Source organism: Chrysochloris asiatica, unplaced genomic scaffold (assembly GCF_000296735.1).
Source record: "Chrysochloris asiatica unplaced genomic scaffold, ChrAsi1.0 scaffold00130, whole genome shotgun sequence".
NCBI classification, from domain to species: Eukaryota; Metazoa; Chordata; class Mammalia; order Afrosoricida; family Chrysochloridae; genus Chrysochloris; species Chrysochloris asiatica.
Window position 1 is genome coordinate 5,498,812 of NW_006408648.1, and position 19,870 is coordinate 5,518,681.

Genomic DNA, 19,870 nt, shown 5'->3' on the forward strand with positions numbered 1-19,870 from the left:
ATGCAGCAACAATACTTTGCAGGTAGATCATGGACAGAGACACATGCTGAATGATTATGGAAAGAAGAGTAGAATATATGTGTATGTGCATACATGTATATATGCATTGTTGTTGTTATGTACCATGGAGTCAGTTCCGACTCATAGCAAACCTGTACAGGGTTTCCGAGGCTGTAAATCTTTATGGGAGCAGAAAGCCTTATCTTTCTCCCACGGAACAGCTGGTAGTTTCAAACTGATGACCCTGAGTTTAGCAGCCCGACTCATAACCACTACGCTACCAGAGTTCCTTTTGCATATATGTATATATATGGGTGTTCTTGTATGGCACCGCAGGATAATGCACTGGACCACAAGGTAGGTTTGAACCACGGGGGCTGGCAATTCAAACTCCTCGGAACCGACTCAACAATACATAACAACAAATGTAAATGTATATATAAAGTACATTTCACCAAAAAGTCATTATTAAAAACAATATGCAAGGCACAAATGAGAAAATATTTACAAAACTATTTGACAAAGAACTTTCCTAAGAATATAAGGAGCTCTGGTAGCTTAGTGGTTACGAATCGGGCTGCGAACCTTAAGGCCAGCAGTTCAAAACTGCCAGCAGTTCAAAACTACCAGCTGCTCCGTGGGAGAAAGATGAGGCGTTCTGCTCCCGTAAAGATTTACAGCCTCGGAAACTGTGTACAGGGTCGCTATGGGTCGGAACCGACTCGACGGCACTTAACAACAACAAAGAATATATAAAGAATTTTTTCAATCAGTAATAAAATTGGTTTATGGACAAAAGACTTGTATTACTTCAGAAAGAAAGACACATAAATAGACAGTTTTTAACAAGTGTACTACTCTCTAGACTTCAAGAATATGAACAATCAAATACTAAAATTCACACATTAAAATTACTAAAATTTATAAAGACAAAGAGCACAAATGAACCGCTAATGTATTGCTGCTGCTGCTGGTGGTGGTGGTTATGTGCCGTGGAGTTGGTTCCGACTCAGAGTGACCCTGTACAGGGTGTAAAATAACAACATCAGTTTGGTAATCAATCTACTATTTTCATTAAGTTAAACATATACCTACTTTCATAGTTACCTTGTGGTCCAGTGCATTATCCTGCAGTGCCATACAAGAACTCCCATATATATACACATATGCAAAAGGAGCTCTGGTAGCTTAGTGGTTACGAATCGGGCTGTGAACCTTAAGGCCAGCAGTTCAAAACTGCCAGCAGTTCAAAACTACCAGCTGCTCCGTGGGAGAAAGATGAGGCGTTCTGCTCCGGTAAAGATTTACACCCTCGGAAACCCTATACAGGGTCGCTATGGGTCGGAACCGACTCGATGGCACATAACAACAACAACATAGTTAGCTTAATAATTTCTTATCTGTACTCAAGAAAAATAAAATTAGACATGTACAAAAATACACCTCCTATAAAAACGAAATGGGGTGAAAAAGGCTTGCATAAGTTGTATAAGAATATTCATAACATTTTCAATCATAATAGTAAAAACCTAGCTATAACCCTAGTGACCAGAAATAGGAAATAGACTATAAAAAGGAAAAAACAAAAGTAGTATATTAAAACAACAGAACCTTATTCAACAATGAGCTACTGCTACACTCAACCAATAGGGATGAACTGCAAAAACATTATGTTGAATAAAAGAAGACAAACACAAAAGGAGTTACCTCCTGTATGGTTCAATTTATATGAAGTTCTCAAGGGATAATACTAATCTATGGTGGGGAAAAAAAAATCAGAACAATGGTTGTAAGGAGTATGACTGAGCAGAAACATAAAGAAACTTCCTGGGGTGACAAAACTATCCTGTATTTTGATGAGGTGTGCATTGCACACTTAAGATCTGGTAGCGTAGTGGTTACGAATCGGGCTGCTAACCTCAGGGTCAGCAATTTGAAAGTATCAGATGTTCAGCAGGAGAAAGATGAGGCTTTCTGCTCCCGTAAAGATTTACAACCTCGGAAACCCTACACAGGGTTCTCTATACACCACCACCACTGTAGCTTGTATATATACATCGAGTTGATTGCCTACTATTGAAGACACAAAGACGCAACATCTAAAAAGCAGCCATTACAGTTCAAGAAAACACAAACTTGTAAGCAAAGAAATACAAAAGAGGACATCAGTTACCATAATGAAAATCACACAGAAGAGAAAGCTTTTGAGCACAGCAGTAAAGAACTATAGACTACCGTGAAAAGAATATTAAAGGCATATAACACATCATGTACAAAAGTAATTTGATATGCTTAAAACATGAGGGGTGAGGACTGCAAGAGACGAGGCTAGATTAAGATTGTAGTTGTTGTTAAGTGCCGTCAAGCCGATTTCAACCCATAGTGACCCTGTATAGGGTTTCCAAGGAGCAGCTGGTGAGCTTGAACCACCAATCTTGCAGTCCAAATGGCTTTGTAGTCTGATGCATTGACTGAAAGTGCCATACCAGGGCTCCTATCTATAAGCCACACAAAATCCATAAAGTTGTTCATTCTCTAACAGTGTCTTTCATATTCTCTTCAATATGAAAGCAATGAATGTTTAACTTATGAAAGAAACTGAAAAGAATATGTACAAAATGATTTTTTAAGAACAGAACATCTATCAAAGAAGACAGACACTGAAAAAGTGATCCCAAGTCCCTAGTGCAGAAATTCAACCTAACACTCATGACAATGAGACACTACATAGGTTTTTTAAAAACCTGCTTATTTTGTTTATTTGACAGGAATGTTCCAAGCAGGATATAGAGGGTCCTGAAATAAAACTTTGGGGGGGGGGGGGCGAGAAGGTAACGTATTAGATAAACTTATTTTTTAAAAAACTAGGTTTAATATCACAGAAGAGGTAAAAATTACATTAATATTGTGGTTTTGCTGGACAACAGACAAAAATAAGGCACAAAAAGGCATGAATATTAGAAGTGCTAGAAGTGCTTACAAAAGAATAGCTGAGATGATGAGCCATGATGTCAATGGCAGACAGGAAAGTATAAAGGATTGATACACTTTAAAAAGATTTAAAAATCAAACAAACTAAGACTACAAAAAGGTCACTAAGTTGGGATGTAGTAGGAAAAACACGAAGACAGGATTGTAGGTAGTTACAAAAGTTGAAGGAAAAACCCTTGAGGGTGTATGATCTTTCTCTAGCTATGCCCAAGATTCAAACTTTCGACTCTTTAAGGAGGAAGTCCAGAAGTTGAATATCTTTAAAAATTTAGTATCTGTAATTCAATACACAAATAATCCCAACAGAGATCAATGTTATCCCAGAAAAGATCATTTTAAAAATGTATGTAATACAACAAAACTTCATTTAAGTTTGCCTTTTCAAATGTGATTTCCAATCACTATTTTAGCATATATACCCAACAACACTCATTTGAGATAGTTAGCCTTTAAATACTTTGTGAAATTTCTTCAGTAACTTGCAGTATTACTTACAACAAAATTAATTACATTTCTAACCAGAAGTCTAATATCTGATAAAGGAATTACTTACAGGGACATTAAGTGCATACTGTAGTCCTTGAGGAAGTCTTTCATGTGGGTCCATCTGCTCTTCATCATTTTTTACTGTCTCCTCATGGACCATGAGTTCATCGTGTGATATCATATCCTGTTGTCTCATTTCACTTTCTTGTAACACTTCATCTGCAGCAAGGATCTCCTGGTGAGGTATACTCCGATCTTGCAGCACTGGCTCCTGCAGTTCCCCAGACACGGTAGATTGGCCAGAGACTCCACCCATTACAACCATTGCCCTGGAAGACTGCATTTCGTCTATGCCGCCACATTTAAGAAACAATCCTTCCAGTTTGTCGTCAATGTTCATGCTTAAGTACAACTGCCTAGAAAGACCAAGTTTGGCAATAAAGCACAGTAAGTTAGTTTTATGTCTACTTAACCTATTTTAATTCAAATTATGAAAGGTACATATTTAAATAGAAAATATATATTCATGTACTTCAGAACTGCCTCCAAATTTACAATGACCAAGGTAAATTTAGAAAGGGACAGTGAATAAAATACAAATTTTTGATATTAAGATAAACAGACTAAACCCTACTCTAACTCATTAATGAAAAAAGGACCTGACATTAAGTAAACTAAGGAAAAGTATTGAAGAACATAAGACAAAAGGTATATGCCTTTCATGATGATGTCTTAAAAGCAAAAAATAAAGAGGTCAATTCAGTAAGAAATAATCAGACAAAGGATAATATCAGGCAAATCATTTTTAAAAAGCTAAGACACTTAATAAAACACATAAAAATATTCTTTTACACTATCAATCAAATAAATAAACATTAAAAGCAGGTACCAAATTTTATCCATCAAAATGCAATGACTCTTCACTGCTTGCTAGGAGTACATAATAAATGAGTTCTACTTTTTCAAAGGCAATACCAAAAGTCATACAAATGTTCATATCCTTTGAACAAATAATTCTGTTTGTAACTTACTGATAAAATCAGAAGTTAATTCAAAGATATACATCGAAAATCACTACACCAGGACTGTAATAGCAAAAAACTGAAACGACATTATGTATTCAGAGACTGAAGAAAATATGTCCATACAAACTATTAAACCTAGATTTACAGTGATGACTGCACAGCTCAGCAAATTTATTGCAAATCTTGCATTATACACTTAAAATGGATAAATCTTACTGTATGTTAATTATGCCTCAATAAAGTCTTTTAAAAATCAAATCGAAATTCTTTCTTGGTTGAGAAAAAGGGAAGCAACTAAAAAGAGGCATAAACAGGGAGACTTCTAAGAAATCTGGTGGTGTTCTTTCTTAAGCTGAATGTACAGGTGTGCTTACTTTGTGAAAATTCAAGATGTAACTTCTGATAAGTATTTTTTTCTGTCAGCTATTACATAAGCGGGCTTTGAAAAGCTCATGAAAAAAATTTCCATTATTTTCATTCCATTTTTCCTTGAACTTGTTGAAGCTCCCAGGTTCTTCACAAAAAAAGTTGGTCTGCTGAAACTAATTTTTTTTTTTTTTAATATCCTTGAAAAGTATGTGAAGACATGAAAACTTATTCCAGTATATCAAGGGAAATATGTATGCATGCATTTGTGTACTAGTATACCTATTTTATCTGAAATGTATCAGCCTTAAAATTAATATTGGTAATGGTGGTGGTATATAGAAGAGTAGGTTCCAAATCATAGCAACCCTGCATAAGGTTTCCGAGGCTGTAAATCTTTATGGGTACAGAAAGCCTCATTTTTCTCCCATGGAACGACTGGTTGTTTCAAACTGTTGACCTTGACATTAGCAGCCCGACTCGTAACCACTACTGGGTTATTATATCAACATAACAATAACCATAGATTCAAAAGTAACTTCATCTCAAAGAAAATCAAAACACTGACATAAAATGTTTCTTAAAAACAATTTCTGTATCAGACTGTGTGAAATAAACATTCATACACTACCCAATTTACACTGGAATTTTAACTGGTAAATGCATAAAAAAATGTTTCAGTTTAGTCAACTCTTTCCCAAATTAATCACTTGAACAATGGTTATAGCTTTGATCATATCTTGATTAGAAGTAACATAATGATCAAGAAAATTCAAATACAGCACTGAAATCTAAATACATTTCCATTTACTAAGACTATTATCAAGGAAGGCAGTTTTACTTCAGTGAACCACTCAAAACTCATACAGACAGAAACCTAAACAAAACAAAAATGTACCTCATACTTGCTTATCTTGTCCTCCCTGGTACCAGGTATTATCAGCTTAGAATACATAAAAGACACAGGACCTAAGAGTCTGATTTCATTTGTCAAAATTATTAGGTAGCAAACTTGAAATCAAAAGAACAGACATTTTAAGTACATCATCAAACAACTACTCTCTTAAAATATCTCATGTGTCTTATTTTTTAGAGAATAAAATTACATCTAAATTAAAGTTTAAAATGTTTTAAGGCTAACATCTATTTATTCTATTTCTTTGGAAATCCTTATAAAATCAATTAGATTTTTTTTCTCTAAAATTTACTTTTTTCTTAGTTTGGAAAGCCCCTAATTTAACAGGGACTTACATAAGTACAAAGCCACCCTTACTGAATTTTTTTTGCTGCTGTTGCAACTGCTATTACTTAGGAGCATTTACAAAATACAGTAGATGTAGCAGTTACTAAAATAAAGACAGAGAAACTGACCTAGGACAGAATCTAAGGTTTTTAAAAAAGAACAAGAACACCAAAATTGAAGCTAATAGGATCTAATCCAAGACCTGAATTATTTTTGATCATACATCCCCATCAATTAAATTAACCTATCTAATGTATACTATTTAAGGAGCTCTGGTAGCGTAGTGGTTACGAATCGGACTGCGAACCGCAAGGTCAGCAGTTCGAAACTGCCAGCTGTTCCGTGGGAGAAAGATGAGGCTTTCTGCTCCTGTAAAGATTTACAGCCTCGGAAACCCTGTACTGGGGGGTCGCTAAGAGTCGGAACCGACTCCACGGCACATAACAACAACAATGTATACTATTTAAGTAGCCCTCACAACACAGGTGTGCATGAGTTCGGCTGCTAACCACAAGACCAGCAATTTGAACCTACAAGCTGCTTCATGAGAAAAAGAGGAGACTCTCTGCTCCCATAAAGATTTCCAGTGTCAGAAACTCTACACAGGGTCACTATGAGTCGGAACTGACTTGACAGCAAAGAAGCACTGCCATCACAATGCATCCTAGTTAGAACTATATTCCTGTATTACTATGCCAGTATACTATGTACATACTAAAACAGATATCAAACATAATGTTTTACTACCCTCCTCCCTAACATAAAACTCAAACAGGAAGTTTTGAGGAAGTAGACATTCTGATGCAGCCCTTTGGGGACAAAGAGTATTTTAGGGGGGAAAGTAAGTTTCGGTAGAATTCCAGAGAGACGAACCTACAGAAGGAAGAAAACACACTCTAATACAGAGGTAGTAAACGGAAAGGGAAGTAAAAATAATATAACTGCAAGAAAACCTTGACTTCTCTGAAAATATTACTGAAAATAGGTTAGAATTCTTCCGTATGACTGTTTATTCTTAAGGCCCCCAAATTAAGTCATACATTTTGGGTTAAACTGGCTAGCAATGAAAACTGTCTTTTATAGCCAACTCCCTTGGAAAACAGGAAAATACTGTATCATCATAGACTCATTATTATCAAGGAACACTGTGCAAACAAATGTGCTCTGAAACACCATGTCCCATCAATCCAGCCATCTCACTGCTAGGGACATACACAACTCTATAGGTTTATTCATGAAAGTTCACCAAAGACAAGGATATTTGGTGCAGTACTTAAATGACAAAGGACTGGAAAACAACCAAGTGTCCACTGATGGGAAACTTGTCAAATTAATTATAATCCAACCACACAATGAAATATAGGTAGTCATTCAAAGAATGAAGTGCTAGGTGAAAAGTTCTCCAAGATACACGAAGAAGCATAAAAAATTTCATGGCAAAATGGAATTAAAAGATAATGGGATTTTTTCACGAACTTTTTGCAGCCCCCTTGTATTAAGAGGAAAAAAGAATCAAAAGAAGAAATACATACACATTAATGGCTTAAAATTACTGTGGATATGCTGAATGGTTTAAAATTTAAAAAGGTGTGTGACAAGGTTGTATTCTTTCACCATACTTATTCAACCTGTATGCTGAGCAAATAATCCGAGAAGCTGGGTTCTATGAAGAAAAACGTGGCATCTGGATTGGAGGAAGACTCATTAACCACCTGCAATATGCAGGTGATACAACCTTGCTTGCTGAAAGTGAAGAGGACTTAAAACATTTACTAATGAAGATCAAAGAGCACAGCCTTTTGGTATGGATTACATCTCAAGATAAAGACAACAAAAATCCTCACCACTGGAAAAATAAACAACATTCTTATCAATGGAGATAAGATTGAAGTTGTCAAGGACTTCATTCTTCTTGGATCAACTATCAACACTCAGGGAAGCAGCAGGCAAGAAATCAAACAATGTATTGCATTAGACAAATCTGCTGCACAAGACCTTTTTAAAGTGTTGAAGAGCAAAGATGTCAGCTTGAGGACTAAGGTGCACCTGACCCAAGCCATGGTATTTTCAGTGACCTCATATGCATGCAAAAGCTGGACAGTGAATAAGAAGACCATAGAAGAACTGATGCTTTTGAGTTACGGTGTTGGGAGGAGAATACTGAAAGTGCCATAGGCTGCCAAAAGAACCAATAGATCCATTTTGGAAGAAGTGCAGCCAGAGTGCTTCTTGGAGGCCAAGATGGCCAAACTTTGTATCTCATATTTCGGACATATTGTCAGGAGGGACCAGTTACTGGAGAAGGATATCATGTTTGGTAAGGTGGAGGGTCAGAGAAAAAGAGGAAGACACTCAACAAGATGGACTGGCCAAGTGGCAGCGTCGATGGACTCAAGCATGGCAACAGTTGGCCCAGGATCTGGCAGTGTTTCGTTCTGCTGTGCATAAGGTGGCTATGTGTTGGTACTGACTCGATGGCACTGAACAACATACACAGTAAAAATCCTTTTCTAATAAATTTTTTGAAAGGCAAATATCTCAATCAACAATTCTGCAAAGAAACTTAACAATAACTTTTATTAAAATAAGAAATGAGGTACATGAAGATCTTCAGTTTTTAAATTTTATAACTTTTTCTAACCATGTGCAATGACCACTCTTGTTTTTGTGTTACAACACAGGATTGTGTGAGTAATAGCATTGACTTTTTATTTGTCTTCTTTATTTTAAAACAAATATTTAAGTGTTATTTTGGAGCCTGTTTTAAAGACGAAATGAGCCAGATCTATACCACATCTCCTCAGCTTGTCTCCTGACAAAGGCGGACAAGAAGTAAAACAGGCCCCCAAACCAAAAAGGTACTTCACCATATCTATGGAAAAAAGGACAATGGGCAACTCTAAGAAAAGTGATATGATCTGTTATTTGCTCTACTTGTGTCACAGATGAAATGGAAGACTGCTACTGTTCTTCCAAAGAATTGGGAAGGCGTAGCACTTATACTTACCGTTTTCTATGCCTTGAACATCTTCAGCTTTGCCACTGTATGATTCCTATGTGGTCTCAGGCAAGCTTTCAAGTGTTTCATAAAAATTCAGAAACCTGAATATAACAAATGCTCCCATGCTCAAAATTTAAATTCTGCTACTTCCCTTCACTAATTTCATTATTTTTAAGAATGATGAGTCAAATGTAAAGAAAGGAAACTGATGTAACCAACCCATAAAGATGTGACTAGTGAGGTGTTTCATCCTGCTAAGCCCTCAAAAGGCTAAATGTCTTTGACCCAAATGTGCACACAATTACTGAAAATTCAGGGGCTGGGGATGTTATGGCATACAATGAAAAGTGATTCCTTTAAATCAGACATATACCTAAAATATTAGCTCTGGAAGGAAAAAAAACTAAAAAAATTCATTTGAATTCCCATGAGCCCCTATCCAACTGTAGGAAAATAATAGGTGGAGCAATAAGATACACCAACACCTTGTAAAGATTCTTTTTTTTATAAGTGAAGGGACATTGGACAGCTGACACTGAAGGATACAAAATGGAAGCTTTGTTAGGAGTCAAGAAAGGACAGACAATGCTGTCTTAGGACTAATTCTGCTTAAGAACTTCCTCTGCAGTTCTTGTCACTTAGAGCAGAGAAAGCTGGAAATTAACTAAAACAGGAGAGCAAGCAAAAAGAAAGAAGCCCAGGTTTTACCAATTTCTGCTAAGTCTCCTTTTAGCAAATTACTTCAAGCTTTGCATTCTTTTTCCATTTCCAAGGTTTTCCTTCCCTCATCTCCATTCCATGACCAGAAAGGTTATGACAACTGAAGTACTTATAGGACAAGAACATTTTCCTATTCCATCTACTGTCTCTCTCCCCAAGCCACCATTCTTTTCTCCTAACAAATGTACTCTGGTTCAGCTTAAAAACTGTAGCACTTAGTTAACTCCCTGGTCATTTAAACCCAGTAGTACTGTACTTATAGAGAATATAAATTATCAGCCATCACTGTCTCCTAACTTCCAAAAGAGACAGTTGCCTCCCTTACTGTCAACCTTCTATTTTAATTCATCTAATCAACTGTGTGCAAGCAATTAAAACTAAGTTTTATAAATTTTTAAGATGAAACAAAGTAAATAAGTTTTGAATAAGGACTTTTAATAAGGAGTTAAACATGGGCTTTTAATATAAATATTTGTGACAATTATTTCCTAAATTCAGGGGGCCACTGGACTAGTTTTCAGTGGACAAATTTAACAGAAGCATAACATTTGGACAAGCTGGGCATTATTACTTTAATCAACTATGTTGCTAAGTGCCGTCGAGTCGGTTCCAACCCATAGTGACTCTGTGCAGGGTTTCCAAGGCTGTAAATCTTTACAGGAGCAATAAGCCTCATCTTTTCTCTTGTGGAACCGCTGACAGTTTCGGAACTGCTGACCTTGAGGTCAGCAGCCCAACTCATAACCACTACACTACCAGAGCTCACTTAAATGCTTTCTTAGGTTTTTTTTTGTTGTTGTTGTTTTAATGAAAATTTTATGCAATTAATGAGGAAAACATTCTTTCCAAAATTTATTACAGGTTTATGACTGTATTATGAAGTTCAGAAATTATGAAAACCTGTAGAGGAAGGATAACTAATGTGTGTTAACTGTTGTTGTTAAATGTCTTCAAGTAAGTTCCTACTTACAGTAAGTAATCCTGTACAGGGTTTCAGAGGTGGTGAGTTTGAATCACTGACCTTAGAGTTAGCATTGTAGTGCTTAGCCTACAGCACCACATCAGGGCTCCATGAGCTAACTAGACACCTTTTTTTCTTTTTAAATGTTTTATTGTGAATTATGTGATAGTTTACATGGGAGAACATTAGTTTTACATTCATCCTATTGTATATGGTTTCACTGCCATGGTTACAATCCCCTTCATGCATCATCACCCAACCAAAGGGTATACACTACCAGCCTGCCCCCACCCCCACCCTGATCATCAGCACACAGCCCCTGTCCGTCTCTGTGTCTAAAGTCCCCAGCTGCTCCATCTCTCCAAGTCATCGTCTCTGCCTCCATCTCTGGCATCACTGCTTCTCTGGGTAAGGTCCCGCTCTCCACTCTTCTCCCCTGATGGTCCCAGGGACCTTGTTGCTGTTAAGTGCCATCGAGTCGGTTCCGACCCATAGCGACCCTGAACAGGGTTTCCAAGGCTGAACATCTTTACAGGAGTAGAAAGCCTCATCTTTCTCCCACGGAGCAGCTGGTAGTTTCGAACTGCTGATCTTGCGATTCACAGCCCGATTTGTAACCACTATGCTACCCAGGGACTTCAGACACCTTTATATATATTAACCTCACTTAATGTTTACAATAACCCTTCAAGGCAGTTAACAGTATATTCCCACTTAACAGATGAGGAAAGTGGGCCTTATCCAAAGCCACATAGCTAGAAAGTAAACTGGAATTTCAACTCAGACTTAACCTGGCTGTGGGTAATTTTTACCACACCATATTATTTCTCAACATGAAAAGGCACTGGACATATTAACTCAATGGACTCATTTCCTTCTCATCACCTACTGTGAGGTCATCCTAGTATCACTACTTGGCTTGGTAAAGCATTCAGAACTCGTCTTACTTGGTTATTCATTCCATCAGTTACCATAGGAGAACTTTCTGACTCAGACTCCCTTTTCTCCTTTAGGATGAGTGGACACTTTCTATGTCCTCAATCTTTTATTCTTTTGTTCACAAGTTTATATACACCCACTTAAGTCACCTTCCTTCCTTCAGTCTTACTCAAACCCTTACCAGTAAAGGCAGGACAATTTCTCTCTTTCCTTCATTTTCTCATTTCCACTTGAAACTTTTAATTATAATAATCCTAAATATGACTGGTTAATGTAAAAGCAATACTAAAGATACATCTGCATCAAAGAAAAGAAGGCTGTAAGTTTTTTAGGTAAAAACAAATTCGAAGACTTGTGCCATAATACTCTAAAGTTCTTAAAAGGACACCTAGTTTCCCCAAAGAATAACACAAATATCTATCGTCCACTTTATCTTTAATTAAATTTGTATTCACAAACATCAAACAAATATTTCTCACACTGAGATATAATACTTTAATTTTCATTGTGTTTTATTTATTGAGTTTGACTGTAATAATATTATTTTCCATCAAATTTTATTGAATGCTTGAGAACTTGAACTTTAAGGGGACTTCATAAAGTTGGTGGCAAAATAGATTTGAAAGATAATGGAATTGTCCCATGAACTTTTTGAAGCCCCTTCATGTATATTATAAATCAAAATGAATTGTAATTGACAAGCTTAGGAACTTAAAGTAATTGTTTTTTCAATGAAAAGAGTAAGTTCCCACTTAGAATATTCTCCCATATTCAACAACACCCATCCTCTCTTCTATACAAAACTTACAGTTGTTGGCAGAAGAGAAGCACTTGAAGGATCCTATTCTGAAAACAAGTTAAAAAAAAAAAAAAAAAGAAGAAGAAAAAAAGCTAGATTGCACAAACTACTTCTGATCCATAGCATATTCAAGAACTTCCTTGTTGTTTTGGAAGATGACAGATTAATTGGGATATTAATGCTTCTAAACTAGTCAGTGAGATATTACAATTTGTCATTTCTAAACAGCTTTCTGTATTCTACTCTCTCTCATCCTTTAAGAAGGTAATTTTGATCTAATAAGAACTTCATTATCTCTAAATTAAACAAAACCTACTTGGTCTAGGCACATTACACATTTGGTCTCCTTCAAGTGTATCTCTGCATAATGACTGTTTTACATCTATGAAACATACTTGTAAATTGTGCCTCTTGCAGATTTTCAAAGTGCTGGTGTTATTGTGAGCTGTAGAGAGTTCATTTGTTTAAAGTCTACTATTCCAAAACATAAAAATAGGAGCATAAGTAAGTGGATTAAACTGTCTCCCTAATTAGTGCCAACAAAAATAAGAAATGTTCAAGAAATAAACAGAGATTTAGTTTTAATAACTAAAACCAACAATTACTAAAGAATTTACAGACTAAGATCAATCACGTTATACAGTATAAAAATAAAAGGGAAATTATCAATCATTTATATGGCATGACAATTAAAAAATAAACTGATGAGTTTTTAACCACAGAAAAACAATTTTTATATTTTAATGCAAAGTCAACAGGTATTTTTATATCCAACCTGAAACCTCCCTCAAATAAAGTAAGTAGAACCTAAGAATATTCTGAATCCTACATAATCATCACCAATATCTTCTAAAACAATATAACAACAAAAAAATGGTGCTATTTAGAAATACTAAAACATCAAGCCTATGGCACTCAAACTGTTAAGAAGCAACTATAATTTATTTTAAAGGGGAGAAGGCTAAGGTGAAGCACAATAGAATCCTACGTTCTGCTAATCTACTTGGTGTAGCCATCAAAGTTTATGACAATATTAATATTCAAACCACTGATTCTATTATGAAACTGAATTTTCTATAGTCTTGCATAATAAAAGAAAGATAATACATATTTGTTGAGACCGACGTCATGGTATACTATAAGTTAATGTTACAAACCTCGTGATTACTTTTAGTTAAGTACCAGAGTCCTGATGTAGTGCTATAGGATAAACACTGGACTGCTAACTGCAAGGTTCATGGTTCAAAGCCACCAGCGATACCTCAAAAACTCTTACTGGGTCATTATGAGTCGGAACCAACTTGATGTTACTTAACAACAACAATATAGTAACTAGGGAACACTGTAGCTCTGTAGGGTAAGCACAGGTCTACAAATCACAAGGTCAGCAGTTCGAGACCATCAGCTGTTCTTCAGGGAAGACGATGAGGCTTTCTGCTCCCACAAGGATTTATACCCTCAGAAACCCTACACAGAGTCGCTATGAGTCAGACTGACTTAATGGCACTAAACAGCAATAGCAACATATAGTAACCAGAACTGATTCCAGAAAAGAAGTGTTAATATATACACCAACATTTTGTCCTTTTAACAAACCAAATATGCTATTTGTAAAATACCATAGAATTAAAGATGACATCATGCCATCACAGCCAAAAATGGTATTGCCCACTTTCTGAACATTCTCTTAATACCACATTCACTAACAGAAAGAAATCCAAAGACTTTTACTTAAAAAAGGAGAAAAGTGGAACTAAGCATTCAGCATTTGTCTTGCAGCAAGCCGTTAAAGAGGCAGTGGGCGCCCCAAGCACAAGCGGCGTCAACAAGCTCCTTCCCCAGGAATTACACTCAGCATCTCAACATCAAGCTACCAAAGTTTTGAACTGTGTTTGTGAACACTATATGTTAGCATCATATTAGTTTTTACATATTATTTGGTATGATTTGGTAGGTATTTCTAGAGTTGAAAAACAACTCAAAAAATTTCCCCATATAAGTTAATGGTAATTGCCTCTTTGCTTTATGCCATTTCAGCTCACAGAAGGTTTCACAGAAATGCTCTACTTTCAGATAGCAGGGGAAACTACCACTGTGTTATGGTCAGTTAGCAATAAACATAAATCAATAGACCTAATATAAAAACTGCATGTAAGTATGAAACAAATGTAAGAAAACTAATTGCTATCAGACTTTTTATAATAAAGGTACCAAGGTTAATGCATGCTGGCATAAAATAAGGTAGAAAACTGACAACTAGTTTCCCAAACCCTTTAATAAATTGTGTAACAGAAATACACAAGGGGTCTTCAAAAGGCTCAGAGAAAAATGGAACTGAAAGGTAATGGAATTTTTCCATGAACTTTTTGAAACTTCCTTGATACTTGCTTCAAAATATATATTACTCACAGTATTGACATTAGGACAAGTATAAAATATTTTTCATATGAAAAGAATGGTTTAAAGTATATTGTCTTTAGGAACAAGATAATCTAATGACTCTTAAGAATTAAAAGTAACCTTTTACATATCATCTAGCTTTATATAGGAGTCCTGGTACGACAGTGTGAGTTAATGTGCTGGACTGCAAGGTCAGTTTAAACCGCAACATATGTGGTTTAAGCTCACCAGCCGCTCCTCAGAAACCCTATACAAGGTCACTATGTGTTGGAACCGACTCGATGGCCTCAACAACAGCAGCAGCTTTATACAATGAAACCCGGGAGAGGTTTTCCAGTTTTCGCAAGTTGTCTGCCTTGGAAAGGGTACAGGTCTTACCACATTACTATTGCTATTTGTAGAAATATTTTGGTTTGCTTTCTCTGACAGTTTCTGGCTTTCCCATGTTTTAATGTCTGTAGCTAAAAAGATCCTCCTATCCATGGCTCTTCACTCTTGCTTTAGAGTCTAAAATTTTAGACAAATCACTTCAACCTGATGTCAGTGAAACACAATGATCAATTATCTCAAGTCACTTTTAACAAGTGACTCCATCTTATAACACCCAGATGAGTAGTGTTGAGTCAATGAACCATAATGACTTATTTGAGTCTTATAACTCAAGCACAATTCCCAAAGTACTGTCCAAGGTCAATAGTTAATGTCTTGGGTAATAAAAATGTTTTAAAGGAAATCTAATACAAATCCTAAAATGACAGACAGATAGATGGCTGATCTCCAGAATTTGTTTTCTCCTTCTTACTTAGCAAAAGAATTTTCAATGAGATACATAGCTACTAGATTCAAACTTCTAAGTTTCTCTTGCCAGGTAACTAAACTATAGCCACTGGGATATAAGTGAAATGTGAAGTGTTACACACAACTTTTTTTAAAAAACGAAGAATGACCTCCCTTTTTCCTTCTTCCTATTGGAGTCCTAGTGTGGTGCCATAGGATAAGCACTCAACCTCAAGATCAGTTTGAACTGCAAGGTTAGCAGTTCAAACTCACTAGCCGCTCCTCAGAAACCCTATACAGGGTCGCTATGAGTCAGAACAGACTCCACAGCTCTTAACAACAACAACAATATTGGCTAGAGTCAGACACAATGGTAACCATCTTGGACCAGAGTTGGTAGCCTCATATTAAGAATGGCATTGTAAGACAAAGGAACTCCAGTCACACTCACTATAGACCCACGTACAATCCCTGGATTATTTACTTGAGTTTTGAAGTAAATATTTTTAAGACTATTTTTTAAGCCTCTGTTACAACAAACTCACCTACATCCCCATTAATACATCTAGTATACAAGGGTGAGTTAAAAAGTATTGTGACTAGAGTTCCAGTTCATCATAGGTATATTCCAAATAAAATATGCCTAAACTTAACTCTGGGATCAGCGGGTAGCTGCAGACATGTTTTGTCTGTAATACACTTAGTCTCGCAAAGGGGCCTCCAGAAAAAGGGTATTTTTGTGCCATGAAAAAAACTATTTTGAGGCCAGGGATAATACCAAATTTTTAACAAAACTCAAGTGGTCTTCTTCCCAAATCATTGTAGCTTTCAACAAGTTTACAAGAATGCTACTACACATTGAACAACAGCTTTGCACATGGATCAAGCATTTTAAGGAAAAGTAGGAAAGACCAAAATTATGAATTAAAGAAAGAGAGGTCAGCTCAGGTGGTTATGGCGACTGTTTTTTTAGAATTCCAAAGAAGTCATCTTGAAAATTTTCTCAAAAGACACAGAATGATCATGAGAGCTCATTAGGAAGAAGTTTTAATAAATTAAAACTGATAAGAAAAAGGCAAAGAAAGCGTCACCAAATAAATATTTTCCATCATGACAATGCACCTTGCATTCTTCAAGGGTAACAAGGACTTTCCTACAAAATTTCATTTGGAAGTATTAACCCACACACCCTACAGCCTTGATTTTGTCCCTCAGACTTCTTTTCATTCTTAAAACTCAAAGAACACTGGAAAGGAACACAATATGAATTCTTCCCAGATGCCTAACCTGCTACTTTGATGTGTAAATCAGAGTGCACAATTTATTAGAAAAGGTTTGGAGAAATCGAAACACTGCCTTCAGAGGTATATAGAGCTAGATGGAGAATAAGAAGCAATAGCTTGACTTTTTAATGTTGTTTTTGTTCTTGTTGTTTAGTGCCATCTAGTTGGTTCCATCTCATAGCAACCCTGTATAGGGTTTCCAAGGAGAACTAGTGGATTTAAACCACTGACATTGCAATAAGCAGTCCAGTGCTGATCCTGCAGCACCAAACAGTTTTTAATATTTTTGCCTAATAAAGGTTTTTATGATTTTGTAGAATGTTTTTTGACTTAACTGTTGTTGTTCTTGATGTGTGCCGTGAAGTCAGTTCCAACTCATAGCAACCCTGTAGAGAGTTTCCGAGGCTGTAAATCTTACGGGAGCAGAAAACCTCATCTTTCTCCTGTGGAATGGCTGGTAGTTCCGAACTGCTGATCTTGAGGTTAGCAGCCCGACTCGTAACCACTACGCTACCAGAGCTCCTTGACTGGGTCATTACAGTAATACAGACAAGTGCTCAATATGTACAAATATAAAAGAAATGGCATGCTCTTCACACGTTAAAAATTACATAGCAAATGCCATTAAATTTGGTCCCTTTGTCCAATTTTCTTAAGAATGAAATTAGTGTTTCCCTGGAAATTCTGAAAATTTTAATGTGTGTACAATGAGTTCATGTACTGGGATATTGTTGTTGTTGTTAAGTGCCGTGGAGTCGGTTCCGACTCATAGCGACCCTGCACAGGGTTTCCGAAGCTGTAAATCTTTACGGAGCAGAAAGCCTCATCTTTCTCCCGCGGAACCGCTGGTAGTTTCGAACTGTTGACCTTACAGTTCACAGCCCGATTCGTAACCACTACGCTACCAGAGCTCCTTATAGGGGATGAAAAAAACTAATAACGTGATAAGGAAAAGTATTAAAAAAGAAGACACATCAATTTCACGTAAGATTACATGATGAGCTACAAATATTTTCTTAATACCTAAAACTATATAATTTTTCATCAAGTTTCCCTTAAAACTGCTTTCTGAAGAAAAAAATTTAAATCACACATTTCTTTCAGATATAAATTCTAACACAAAGAAAACTATTATACAAAAGTATTAACTGTCAAAAATGCTTTCGTATTTGAAAAACTTTACTTATTCATGATTATGAAAAAAAGAATTGAAGTTACCTGAGACTAAGTTAAAATGAAGACTTCAAGGAAGGGAATGCTGTAGAGTTGAAAAAGAAATCATGGTTGAGTTTCCACCTTTCATAGGCTTCAGAAACACTCAATACCACTTTAATCACTTATGTTCTCCAATTCCTGTCCAAAAACAACAAAAATCATTATAGAGAGAAGAAAATATACTACATTATATACAATATCATGAAGCAGGTTATGAATATTAAAGTGACTGATCTTTGTAAGCATTAAGTGATGCCTGAACGACCAATGTATTGACTTGTTTTTAGGTATGAAATTGAGAAGATACATTAGTGTTAAGTGGTTAACTGTAAAATAATCCCAGCTTCATAAGAAAAGTTGCAAATTTGGAGTCTATAGCTTCAGAGGCATGAGATGTTTGAGGAAAATCACAGTTACAGACTTTAATGACTGAAAAAGGAAAGATAAAAAATCATTTAAAAACATTATTCTTATTTGCTTTGTAAGGTGTATGAAATGAGGAGAGACATATCTTACCTTACAGAAAACAAACAGAACTACACCTACTCCTCACTTAACGACTATCACATTGCCCAACATTCTGCGTTATAACTTTGAAAACATCCTCACTCCGTATCCCTGATGATCTGGGCCCCATACAGGGCCAGAAAGGGATCAGGTTGCCCTTTGTAGGCCACCCTAAACAATATACTGGCGACCCTGGCAACAACCATGCCATACAAGGCACAGCAGTTGACTGGCCAAGGGACGGCTGTGAGGTCGTGGTCCAGTCACAGAGAATGCAGAGGGGCAGTGGAATGGTGCAAGCTTATGAGAGAGCAAGGAAAGGGCCAGGCAAGGGCCTGAAAGTGCCAGGAATGTCAATGGAGGGAGATGAAAAGTGGAAAGACAGAATGGAGTTATATGGGGCTGTGGCACTGGGGTAAACAAAAAAAAAAACGAGTGGGGCCCCTACCAAAGGTAGTAGATAGGCAGTGACAACAGGGGTCCCTGCCCGGAGTAGATATCGGGAAGCAGCAGGGAACACCTTACCACTATTACCACTTACCCCCACCCCAACCTCTGCTGAAACCTCAGTGATGAGGAAAGCACTGTATGGAAGGGACCTGCTGCATCATGTGCATCCTGAGATGTACTGGAGGCACCCAATGGGCAGTGACCAACTAGGGGTTCAGGGAGTGGAAACTGGCAGGAAAGACAGGGTGTGGTCCCTGACTCACATGACGCCAATTTCACATAAGAGGCCTGGTCTTTGGAACCTAATAATCATGTCATTAAGTAAGGAGAGGGTGTAATGGCATTGAAAATACATGGGTATTTACCATAGAGTAATACCAGTGTGGTGCTGTAGGATAAGCACTGGACCGCAAGGTCAGTTTGAACCACAATGTTGGCAGTTCAAACTTACCAGTTGCTCCTTGGAAACTCTATGCAGGGTTGCTATGAGTCGGAGCAGACTCAATGGCACTTAAAAACAACAGTAATTCACAACAGAAAGAACAAAACTGTTTACAAGATGGAAACTTACTGCAGTATTTCTGAGCACAGCAACAGATCAAAAGAACTTGTGGAATTTTCTACTCTGAAGGTATTTAAAAATATCAGATCCCTATCTAGCAAGAACCCTTCCATTTCAAAATTTGGTAGGATATTCATGCATGTCT

At 36.6% G+C, this 19,870-nt stretch overlaps 1 protein-coding gene across 1 annotated transcript in view; it reads right to left on the reverse strand.

Moving 5' to 3' along the window:
- Nucleotides 1-19,870, reverse strand: part of ZNF148 (zinc finger protein 148) — a 250,394-nt gene that overhangs the window by 150,510 nt on the left and 80,014 nt on the right. Inside the window, exons 2-3 of the mRNA XM_006869373.1 lie at nt 18,210-18,344; nt 3,545-3,893 (exon numbers count right to left, since the gene is read on the reverse strand). Of these exons, the coding sequence (XP_006869435.1) occupies nt 3,545-3,877 (333 nt within the window). The 5' untranslated portion in view covers nt 3,878-3,893; nt 18,210-18,344. The remainder of the gene's footprint in view (nt 1-3,544; nt 3,894-18,209; nt 18,345-19,870) is intronic.